At 41.8% G+C, this 12887-nt stretch overlaps 1 protein-coding gene across 1 annotated transcript in view; it reads right to left on the reverse strand.

Moving 5' to 3' along the window:
* Positions 1 to 514: 514 nt before the first annotated feature.
* eif4g3a (eukaryotic translation initiation factor 4 gamma, 3a) overlaps positions 515 to 12887 on the reverse strand; it is a 163928-nt gene continuing 151555 nt past the window's right edge. The window contains 5 exon segments of the mRNA XM_034165858.1: positions 515 to 1506; positions 3411 to 3557; positions 3647 to 3728; positions 11707 to 11853; positions 12121 to 12219. Coding sequence (XP_034021749.1) covers positions 1325 to 1506; positions 3411 to 3557; positions 3647 to 3728; positions 11707 to 11853; positions 12121 to 12219 — 657 coding nt within the window. The 3' untranslated portion in view covers positions 515 to 1324.

Here is a 12887-nt window from a genome sequence, read left to right on the forward strand (position 1 = left end):
AAATTACTGACCTTATAAATCACCGACCCAACTGTTATAACTGTCAACATCATACTGTACATAAAACTATGGCTATATATATATATATATATATATATATATATATATATATATATATATATATATCAAACAACCCTAAAATATACTTGCCGCATCTACGGTGCAAGTATAAAGTGTGTACTAATGTACTGCTAATGTCAGACACACAATGGCATAATGACCACATATAAATTATGTACGGTACATAGCAGCAGGACAGGAAAATAAATTAGTGTGGTAAAAAAAAAATTAAAAAAATTCTTGGACTGCTGCAACAATTTCAAAGCCAAGGCACTGACAGCTTGTTATTTCATAATGGCTCAGCAGTGCAAATCAACAGCTCCCAGCATCACCTGATGGGAACTCTTCCAGGGATCGGGCCTGTGTGTTCTAAACTGGGAAAAGCAAAATGTTGCCTGACGCGCACACGCACACACACTACTGAGAGTCATCACAAGAACAATCATGAAATCAATTTTTTTTTAAATACCTTTTTGTCTTTAATGTATTTACAAGCTTTTAATTGCTCTGTAGGGCTGAAGTATTACAAGCATTCCATGTTCAGCAACCATTTGCTTTTAAAGTTGCATTATCGCCGTCTTGTCCGAGTGTTTCCGGTATGTTCCGTCTGACAGTTCTGAGGACTGACTTGCATCGTGTCGTGAATGCATACGCTTACCTCTCCAGAGGTGCATGTTCGTATCATGTGGAGCAACACAAGGCTGAGAGAACGCTGCTTCCTGCTTTGTGATGTCATAGAAAGACAGTGTTAACAGTTCCTATGCATTGTCACTTTTTTTTTTTTTTTTAATCTCTGCTACCTTTCCTCCCCAATTTTGTTTTTACCCTGTTTCAAACCAAACTGTGTGGAATACAGGGAGGCTATTTATTTCACAATTATTTTGTTATAATTAATAATATTGTTATTTCTGTCTTCAATGTTCTCTTTGTGAGCATCTGCAAATGTTAAATAAATTTCTTATTTGCAGTCCTTAAAAAAATAATAAATTAACGAGTCCAGAACCTATGTATCGTTTAAGTCTCTTCTTAAAAAGTAACAAAACAAAAAGTTAAATTTTAAAACAAAAATATTTTCTATGTATAATACAGGTATTTAGTGCTTCCACCACTGGAATCCAAACTCAAGATGGCGGCGTGATTCAGAACCGTACCGCAGAAAAAAATTCCAGCCGTAAACATGTCATCCTGCTCACACACTCATTTTATGTTTGATCAGCTGTAAGAATGCAGTTCTTCTATGTCCAGTCCCGGGTTGTCTCCCTCGTCAATTATCCTCAGACTCCTCCTCCGCCTCGCGCAGCCAAGTGAAGAAGGCCGTGACGGACTTGAGGGCCACGCCCTTACCCTGCTGCTCAGCGGGGTCTTTGCTTGCCTCCCATTTGTAGAAGGCGTCCTCCGAGATCACGTCCTCATCATAGAGACTGTCGAAGAACATCCGAAGGAGGTCTACACAGGCACAGGGAGAGCCGGAGAGGTGACATAACACGACGGGCGGGCAAATAAAACACGTGTGTGTGTGTGTGCATGGTTCGTTTTAACCTTTGATTCCACCAGGTGCGGGTTTATGAGGTTGCACGCGTGCTACACACGGCATTAGAGCCCACAGGAATGTTCGCTTGCTCGGACATTTTTACTTCAATTCTTTCTGTTATTTATGTAGCTGCACTGTTTCTCTTCTCGTACGCTTTAATCACATTTCGTGTTTTCTGGTGGGAACATAACGCCCCATTAAAAAAAAGCAGTTTATCATCCTTGACATCATAAAAAAGTGATGAGGGTGGGCGGATTTTTCTTTTATAACTTTTTCTTGGAAACGGAGAAATAACAGTAAAATTCTGAGACTCGGAAATGAAACTTCCCCTAAAGGGAAAGTTTCACTTACAACTATGACAAAACCAACCCGACAGCTCTGCAGTAGTATTTGATTAAAATCCACAAAAACATGTACATAATGCCAGAAGTATCCTACGAAAAAAAAAAAAACCTTGTGGGCCGGACCAAGCAGCCTGAACTATCAAGCGCGAGTGCTTTTTGGCACTATTGAGTTGCCACAGCACAATAAACAAACTAGGAAAAACTCACCTTGCAAACATTGTACGTATCATTGGAGCTACCTCCATTGTCCAGCATACCACATGCATACTGGCTGTAAATATCGCTCATGGTTGCCTTGAGGGAACGCTCACTCCGTACCATGGCTTCAGATTCTTGGCTTTGTCGGCAATCTGTATCATGATAAACGGCATTGTCCTCGCATCTGGGGTTGCCAATGACCACAAACGGTACGTTCCAGGTCGAGCTCGGTAAACTTGGGCCATCTTCGACTAAAGCACACACGCCACCTCGTGTCGGTGTCGCCAACCAAAAATCGGTCTGCCCTGCCTTCACTGCGCATGCTTCATTTTTGAGCGTTGGCAGCAATTGTTTTTGCTAAAAACTGCACGCCAGTCATCATCTATCTCAGCGACAGATATCTGAAGCTTTTCTACAACAATCTTTGCACATCAATTCATCATAATTTTATAATAAAAGAAGGGGGAGCAATTTCAGCGCCACAGCAGCGCATCTGTGACTGACTCTGAGTCTGAGTCTCTACACCCAAAGCGATCAAAGTGAATAATGTGATTATTAATCATCAGATGACAAAGTAAAACCTCTTAAATCATTCTAAAGTCAGTTTTAAGCAGAAACGAAGCGATAATCTGTGAATCGCTGCTGACGCTTCGTAATGACGCATGAACAGTGAATGCAGGGAGGAACTGATTTTTTGGAAGGACCATTCGGTCGGTGACACTGCATCTTGCAACAGCTGTACCACTACCAATAAAATTTGCCAGAATAAAAAATATACATAAAAAATTGATGCAGGCTGATTTCGGCACACGGGCAGGGATGATAAACTAATTTTTTTTTTTTTTTGAATGGGGCCTAACTGGTGATATGCAGATGCCTGCAAAAATTAAATGCTGTGCAGCATTAATTTTTAGTACGCACAGCCACCTGTGCACCAGTTATGTACACACGCTGTTAAAAAAGTGACATATGACACATTGTCTACATGATGCGTTTTATTTTGGAAACTGACTGAATTCACTATGAGAGTCGTTTTAACTTCCTGTCTGACTTGATCTGCTGTGTGCGGTCTGGCGCACCTTTCTGTGCGTACAATCTGCAAAGAGCCGCTTCTGGACACGACACAGCCTGCCCCTGGTGGAATTTAAGCCTGATGCTGAGGTGATGGCAACACATGACACATTCCTTGTATGAGAATTTGTAAAGATTTTAAATCTGGAAAGCCCACCACAGTTCTGCTGAGAGGGCGAGTGAGTACCCGAGCTCGCAGCACTTACTTGGAGGCTGATCTAAGGTGACTATCAACGCCTGAAGTGCATAAAGTGCTTGCAGCTGTCGCTCAGTGTCTGAGTTAAGGTACTTGTGTAATACAGGCACTCTCCTCTGGATGATGGTCATGTCCACTCTGCAGTTCATGTGATAATCTGTGCAGAAGGTCAAGACAAAGTGAACGTAAAAATGTCACAACACCATGAAGAGTGAAATCCGGTTTCCAGCAGGTTTAAGTCCTCACCTTTCAACGCCGCTTTGCACACGGCGGTCATCAAAGCCCTCAGGAATGGAGACAAGTTCATCTGAGATTCATCTAAGTTTGCCTGTTAAAAAACAAAACAAAACAAAAAAGGGTTCTTTTTACATTTTCAGCTACACCACCAAGTATTCAGATGTGCATCAGGGCAGCTATTCAGACATGAAAATTTGCTACTGTTAGCAGCATTTTATTTCCCACATCCTCAACATTTTATCATTGAGACAACAACAGTAACATATAGTGTTTACAGTAAGTCTGCTCAGAACCAAGACAGGTTTAACTGGAGCACTATTAAACTAGAAAGTGCCCCCCCCATACGGTTCAGTATAATGTAGATTTTTTGCACCGTTTGCTCAGTTATTCCATGTCACTCTTATCAGTTTGAACTTATCTGGACATTCTTCTCTGACCTTTTCCCATCAACAAGCCACTTTCACACAGAGAACCGTTGCTCACTGGATGAGTCTTATGTTTCCTGACTGTCCTGTGTGCACGGCGGAGAAGACTGTGTGAAAATCCCAGAAGATCAACAGTTTCTGAAACAAACAAGATCATCTGACTCCAACAACCCTGCCAGATTCAAAGCCACATAAATAACCTCTCATCCACATTCTGAACTCCAGTAGCTCCACTTGACCATATCTACATTTCTAAATGCATTCAACTTTCCTGATGCATGACTGGCTGATTACACATTTGGTTTAATGAACAGCTGAACAGGTGTACAGAATAAAAATGGCCAGTGAGTGCATAGGTGAATAAGAGTCCTGGTACAGAGCAGCATATTGGCTTTATTAAAGAGTTCGTGTCAGAATCAGAATAGCTTTTATTCACCAAGTATCCACAGAATACCAGGAATTTGACTTTGGTTTGAGCTTCACTCTCTCTGTACAGCATGTATAAATATACACTAAACAGCATAATTCACAGCAACAAAATGTGCTAATGAAGTGTGCAAGTAAAATAAAATGTGCAACAAGAGAATAAAAAAAATGAAACGCGTGAATCAGACAAACAGATTGAAGTTGTACATGAGGTATATGAATTAATTTTAGTTTGAGTATCCCCACAAGCCAAAAAAACTCATTAATTAGAAAGGAAACCGATGGATTGCCTACTCTGGGTAGGGAATACGGTCTTGCCCCAAGTGAAGGAGTTCAAGTACCTCGGGATCTTGTTCACGAGTGAGGGGACAATGCAGCGTGAGATTGGCCAGAGAATCAGCGCAGCAGGGTCGGTGCTGCATTCGCTCCACCACACTGTTGTGACGAAAAGGGAGCTGAGCCAAAAGGCGAAGCTCTCGATCTACTGGTTAATCTTCATTCCTACTCTCATCTATGGTCATGAGGGCTGGGTCATGGGCTTCCTCAGGAGGGTGGCTGGTGGGTGAGAAGTTCAGTCATCTGTGGGGAGCTCGAAGTAGAGCCGCTGCTCCTTCGCGTTGAAATGAGCCAGCTGAGGTGGTTCGGGCACCTGGTAAGGATGCCTCCTGGGCGCCTTCCTCGGGAGGTGTTCCAGGCACATCCACCTGGGAGGAGACCCCGGGGAAGACCCAGGACTAGGTGGAGAGATTATATCTCCACACTGGCCTGGGAACACCTCGGGATCCCCCAGTCAGAGGTGGTCAATGTGGCAAAGGAAAGGGAAGTCTGGTGTCCCCTGCTGGAGCTGTTGCCCCTGCGACCCGATCTCAGACAAGCAGTTGAAGATGAATGAATGAATGAATGAGTTTTTTGGCGGGTTAAACTGTTTATCAGTGTGATGGCCTGTGGAAAGAAACTGTTCCTGTGTCTGGTTTTCACGTACACAGCTCTATAGCATCGACCAGAGGGGAGGAGTTTATGTTACCAGCTCACTTCCTAGTCCTGAACCGGTATAAGTCCTGGATGGAGGGCAGGCTGTCTCCAATGATTTTTTTTCTGCAGACCTGACAGTTCATTGAAGTCTGTACCTGACATGTTTGGAGGCAGAGGGAAACCAAACAGAGATGGAGATGCACAGGACAGACTGGATGATGGATGTGCAGAAGATGACGAGCAGTTCCTGGGGCAGGTTGAACTTCCTGAGCTGTCTGAGGAAGTACATCCTATGCTGGGCCTTTTTCCTGATGGAGTCTATGTGGAAGGTCCACTTCAGATCCCGGGAGATGGTGTAACTCAGGAACTGGAAGGTGTCCACAATAGGCACAGTGTTGTTGAGGATGGAGGGGGAGTGATGGGGGTTCCTCCTGAAGCCTACTATCATTTCCACAGTCTTGAGCAGGTTCAGCTCCAGGTTTTTCTGACCACACCAGAGGACCAACTGTTCCACACACCAGAGGACCAACTGTTCCATGTCCTGTCTGTATGCAGCCTCATCATCACCCTGGATGAGTCCAATAATGGTGACCTGTTTGCCCGTTAGGCAAACTGCAGGTGGTCCAGCAGGGGTCCTGTGATGTCCTTCAGGTGGCTCCACACCAGCTGTTCAAAAGACTTCATGACTACAGAAGTCAGGTCAACAGGCCTGTAGTCATTTAGTCCTGTTATGGAGGGTTTCTTTGGGACTGGGATAATAATGGAGCGTTTGAAGCAGGAAGGGACCTCGCACAGCTCTAGAGATCTGTTGAAGATCCGGGTGAAGATGGGCGCCAGCTAGTCAGCACATGCTCTCAGACATGAGGGGGAGACACAGTCAGGTCCTGGAGCCTTTTTAACCTTTTGTTTGTGACAGTGCTGGCATACGTCCTCTTCACAGATCGTTAGTGCGGGTGCTGTTGCAGAGGGGAGGGGGAAAAAGGTGTCTAGGGGGACAGGAATTCTATTATTGTGGTGGGTGAGTGTCTCTTCCAAACCTCGCGTAAAACAGGTTCAACTCCTCAGCCAGTCAAGGGTTCTCCACAGGTTGGAGGGGATGCATAGTATAGTATACTGTAGTAGCTCAGCATCCTGGGTCCTGCTTTGAAACCACCCATGCAGACAACTGGTCCATCCCCAACATCCAAAAGCCGCCATCTGGTTTCCACAGCCAATACTTTGCAGGCCAATAGAAAAGTCAACACAAAACCCATTACATTTTCAGCATTAGTCTAACATTAAATATCAGGTTACACGAACAGCAGTTAAAATAAGTATTGAACACGTCACCATTTTTCTTAGTAAGTATATTTCTAAAGGTGCTATAGACATGGAATTTTCACCAGATATCAGAAACACCCAAATAATCCATATGGCAAAGGAACCAAAACAAATATGTACAGAAATTAAGTTATGTGTAATAAAATGGATTGACAAAGGCAAAAGTCTTGAACATGCTTCCTGAAACTTATACAATACTTCATACAAATGACAGGGAGAAGGAGAAATTAGTCACATGCATTGCCCAGGTGTGATTTTGGCCCAGTCTTCAAATGACTGCTTGTGAACTCTGATCTTTAGTCTTTTCCACAGATGTTTTTTTTTTTTATTGGATTTCAGTCAGGTGATTTGCTCGGCAGCATGTTTTTTTTCATTCTCTGAGCTTCTGTGGCTGTGTGTTTAGAATCATTGTCTTGCTGAAGTGCCCACTCACATTTCATCTTCATCACCCTGGTAAAAGGCAGCAGAGTTTTAACAAGAATGTCTCTGTACATTTCTTCATTCATCAATTCTTCAATTATATGAAGTTTGCCAGCGTCATTTGTTGAAAAACAACCCCACACTATGATGTTCCCACCTCCAAACTTCACTGTTGATGTGGTGTTTTTGGGGTGATGTGCAGTGCCATTGGAGCTCCAAACACAGTGTGTATTATTTGACCAGACAAATATTCTTCCAGTATTTCACAGGCTTATCTAAATGTTGTGCAGCAAACTTTAAACAATGATGTGAGTGGACCTATTGGGGGGGTGGACCTGAAATTTTTTTTATGATGCCGGGGCTGTAGCACCCAGTGGGGCTCTGGAGAACTCCCCCAGAAAATTTTTGAATATTACATGCAATTTGGTGCAAGCTGGTGCAATTAATAAGCTAAATGAGAAGTATTTGTCAGTCCCATTTTCTTGCTCATGTTAGTCACAAAAAGCATACCGTATCGCTTTGAATAAACGCCTGACCTTGAATAAGGGCCTGCCTCATATAATAGCTGGGTCAAATTTCCATCTGAAAAAAATTTACACCCCCCCTTAAATAAGCACCAGGCATGATGTGCATTAAAAAGATCACACTTAGTGGAGTCACTCTTGTTTTCTAAGTCCGCTGCAGAGTGGTACCTTGAAATTCTTAAGCCCGATTCATGCTTCTCCATAAATGGCCACACAATGACGTCGACGTGACCTTTTTAAAGTTCTCCGTCGGGTCTTAATGCAATTTGCCACAGGAACAGTGGCTTTTTCTGGATCAATTTGTCCCTCAAAGAGCTCCACTTCTTTATACAATCATCAACCTCTAAACCAACGGTACAGTACATGCAACTTTCCGTCATGAATTGCGCGTCATTTGAGTGCCTTTTTCCGACTTTGTGTTGTAAATTTGGTCATATTTGCGGACTTTTCTGCAAGCATTCCTGTATGTGATCCATGACTGAACTGTAATCGGCGGGCGCACTGCAAAAACTTTTAAAATATGATAGGAGAGGAAGGAGTGAAAATGTAAAAGTGACAAATCACAGCCTTTGCAGTCTCTGTCATCGAGCAGGTGCGCGCCAGGCTACGGGGAGAGTTCGCAGCCACACAATGGGATCTGATCTAAAGTGGTGGTCTTTGGTTCTTCACACTCAGGAATACAGTTGCGGTCAAAAGTTTACATACCCTGGCAGGATTTTTTTTTTTTGTCCATTTTTCAGAGAATATGAATGACAACCCTTTGATTTCACTCATGCTTAGTAGTTGGGTGAATCGATTTATTGTCAAACTGTGTTTACTCTTTTTAAATCATAATGACAACAGAAACTACCCAAATGACCCTGATCAAAAGTTTACATACCCCTGTTCTAAATACCATGTGTTGCCCCCTTTAACATCAATGACAGCTTAGAGTCTGGTAGTTGTGGACGAGGCTCTCTGATGGTGAAGCTGCCACTGAATATGTTTTGGACTTTATTTGCATCAATTATGAAGAAATACAAACAGTATGACACTCTGGTAAATCTGCATGGAGTAGCCCGTTCTCAAAAAGTGAGTGACTGCGCAAGAAGGAGAAGAGTGAGGAAAGACACCCAGAAGAAGTTATGGGCTTATGTGGCTGATTGGAGAAAATGTGCACAGTGCAAAATTTGCACTTTGCATCACCACACTTAAGTTTCATAGTGGAGTAGAGCAGAGAAGGATATTCTTTCAGCAAAACAGATCAAATCCAGGCTTGCATCTCAAATGTACAAATGGTAATTTGTAGCTAAAGTTTCAAGTCTTCTTTTTAAGAAAATCTTCCTCTATACCACTTCATCATGAAGCTGTATAAAGAGTGATACAAAATGCAAAGCTTGCACTGTGCATAATTTCTCCAATGACAGCCACATAAGCCTATAATGTCTTCTATAGGTTGTCTTGGTGTCTTTCCTCACTCTTCTCCTTCTTGCACAGTCACTCAGTTTTTGAGAACTGTCTACTCCACACAGAATTGCCATAGAGTGCCATAATGTTTGTATTTCTTCATAATTGATGTAAATAAAGTCCAAGACATACAGAAAGCCTCGTCCACAACGACCACAAAAGACTCCAAGCTGTCACTGATGTTAAAGAGGGCAATACACAGTATTAAGAACTGGGGTATGGTAAACTTTTGATCAGGGTCTTTTGGGTAGTTTCTGTTGTCATTATGATTTGAAAAGAGTAAACACAGATGTTTGACAATAAATGGCTTCATCCAACCACTAACCATTGACGACATGGAGTTCACGGTCAAATCTCATTTGCTGCTGTGAGGACAAGCAGCGGCAAGTTACATTTATGCTTCAGTCTCTGATCAGGACATGAAAACCTGAGACTTAATATCCACTGTGGCATCTCAGAGACGTTTCCCAACAATTTTACAAACACAAACATCATGAAATCAGACCATTCGCCCTATTGAGATATCCCATATGAGGCATTGCAATCAAAACAACATGAACAAACCACATGATGTCAATTGCAAATTAACATTATACTACAAAAATGTGAATTTTTATGCCTTTCATAACATTTATAAGAAACTGTATGCATGAGACCCCTGAACACTTGCTAAAACAAATATTCCATATTTGCTACCTTCAACCTGCATTGAACTTCATAAACGCAAACCGAATTTCAGACATCTTATAAATATTTCTCTGCAACAAACAACACAAACAGTGTTGTAAAGGACAATAAGCAGGGCGTTAAGAGGGCAAACTTCACTTTCCACCACAATGACAAGAACAGGAAGCAATTGTGGGTCACTGTAATTCACACTAAACAAAAGTGAAATCACTTGAGATTCTCGCATGTTTACATAAAACAATAATGTCTAAAAACCTAGATAATATATTCATGAGAGTTTTTTTGAAGCCGATGTAGGTCAGGAAAACAAAAATAACCCGGAAACGTTTGCCACGAAGTAAATACCCGGATTTCTGGGAATTCCAGGTAAACTCCCATCACCGTTTAAATGAGATTCAAAACTTTAATGGCTTTCAACTTTAAACAGGCTTCTTCAGCAATGCAATCTTGCATGCTGAGTGTGCATACAGGCCAAGGCCGCTGAGTGCATTATTTGTTTTCTTTGAAACAAGTATGCCTGCAAATTCCAGGTCTTTCTGAAGCTCTCCACAAGTGGTCCTTGGCTCTTGGACAACTCTTCTGGATAATAGGGCAGCACAGTCTCGTTTCAACCGTGCGTGATATTGTGGGATTTGACTACTTATGGGGACAGCCGCTCCCGTTGCACAATATATACACAGCATAACGTCACATGGGAAAATGGTGTACTGTTCTGTTTTTGTCTGCAATCACTGAAGCAGTTGCGTTAAGTACAGGGTTTTTTGGTTCCCAGTGGAGAAGGGAAGATGAAGTAGCCTACACAGCTAACCAAAGTAGCTACGTTCTCTCGCCTGCACACATTTGAGCTCCGGGTCATAAACAAACTGCAACACATGTCCACTTTCCACCACAACCACAGTTTTTCTTTGCGTTTTTCACTTTGTTTGCCGTGTAATTTTCCCAAAATGTCAGAGAAAGCTCCGTGTTTCTGCACTGGAAGTAAACAACTTCCGTCATGAGTCATGTTTTACCCCTTTAGCGCCGGCCCTCAAATGAGACTGTGCTGCCCAATTCTTTTCACTCCTCTGTCAAAAATCTTGTGAGGACCATCTGGTTGTGGTTGGTTTATGGTGAAATGATGTTCATTCCACTTTCAGAATACGGCCCCAACAGTACTCACTGGAACATTCAGGGGTTTAGGAATCATTCTGTAACCAGTGCCATCAGTATAATTTGTAACAATATGGTTGCGAAGATCTTGAAAAAGCTCTTTGATTTTACCCATCATGAGATTTTTCTTATGTGACACCTTGGCAATGAGACACTTTTCTATAGGCTATCAGTTGGGACTGAACCAGCTGATATTATTTTGCACTGACAAGGGGCAGGACTGCTTTGTGATTACTGACAAATTTCAGCTGGTGTCTTGCTTTCCGTGTCTTTTGCACCTCCCTTTCTTCAAGTATTCAAAACTTTTTCCTGTGTCATTTCACATAATTACACGGAATTTATGGACATCTATGGTTTGACATCTTTGTATGTATGGATTACTTGGGATGTTGACAGCATCTTGTGAAAACTTCATGTCTATAGCACTTTTAGAAATGTTTTTTTACTGTGTGTATTTATTACACTCTTTTCTGATGGTGTCTGCTGAGATGGAAACAGATGATTTGTTGTGGCAGCCCCTAACGGGAGCAGCCGAAAGGAGAAGTAGCCTTGATTACTGTTTGGATATTTACTACAGGCTACAATCTGTTGAACTGATTTGCGGCATGTGCAGCAGCAGCGGGTTGAAAGCATAACCACGACTTCAGGGTGATGATTCTGACTTTTAGAAATGTGTGCACACATGCGTCATGTCTCGTACCTCTATCCATTTAAAGATCTGCTCGTCAGTGGCCATGTCCTCCAGGAGAAGTCTCTCCAGCTGGTGGCTCAGCTCTTCAGGAGAGAAGATCCTTTTCGGTAGAGCTGCTTCACCGCTGGAGCCGTCTGGCAAAGTGAACTGCAGTTTCTGATCATGTAAAAGAAATAAGATGACAAGGAATCAGAAATTACAGCAAAAGAAGACAGGAGAGACAAAAACGAGGGAGGAGGTTAGGTCAGTTAATAGCGAGGACAGATCAACCTCTAGCAGCTGGCAACTTGGAGAACCGAGTCCTCCACGGTATGATTACAAAAAGTGTAACTTAAGTTTTCATTCTAAATAAAATATAAAACGGCTGCTTTGTTGCCAGTGTGAGCTTTGTCTTGTGTTTAGGTGGCAGGTTTGATTTGGTACCTGTTGTGAGATGAAAGCCTGGACGTCTTCATCCTCTGGCAGAAAGTCAGTCCAGCTGAGGCCAGATTCTCTCCACAACGTACCTACAGTCCTATGGCTCTGTGGAAAAAATGCTGCAGCTCACTTCTCTGAAATAACTCTTTTTTTGTTGACTTCAACAATGTAAAAGAAGATGTTAGATGCAATAGTGAAACAATACATTTAATAACACTATGTAACAAATTTTTATTTTTGTTTTGTTCCTGGGTACACAGTGTGTTTTCCTAACCTGTTATGCCTTAAATAAATAGAAAATAGCTGTTATTCCACAGAAACTTTGCTTCTGTGATCAGGATAATGATATTTTGAAATTTGTCTGTTTTCAAGAATATTCTCGATTCGCCTTCACTACTACTGAGTAGTCTTCTAGAATATTCTTTAACTGCTAGAACTGTCCAGAATTTTCTAGACGTTTCCAGAATTATCTAGAAATTTCAAGAAACTATTAGAACTTTCTAGAACGTAAAAAATAAAATAAAATCAAAGTTTGTGCTGAATGTAGTCATTTTTCCATAGACTTTAGACATAAGCAGTTGAAATATAACACTTAGAAGCCAGGAACAAAAAATGTGTTACATAGTGTAATCATATCTTGGTGCCTGTATCGAATCATATCTTTTTTTAAATGAGTACCGTGATACCATGAAAACTATTGCATGGAAGAAATGATGATCTCTTTCCGAACAATCAAAAATAATTTATAAAATATATAAAGAAGAAATATAATT

This window comes from Thalassophryne amazonica, chromosome 3 (genome assembly GCF_902500255.1).
Source record: "Thalassophryne amazonica chromosome 3, fThaAma1.1, whole genome shotgun sequence".
Taxonomy (NCBI): domain Eukaryota; kingdom Metazoa; phylum Chordata; class Actinopteri; order Batrachoidiformes; family Batrachoididae; genus Thalassophryne; species Thalassophryne amazonica.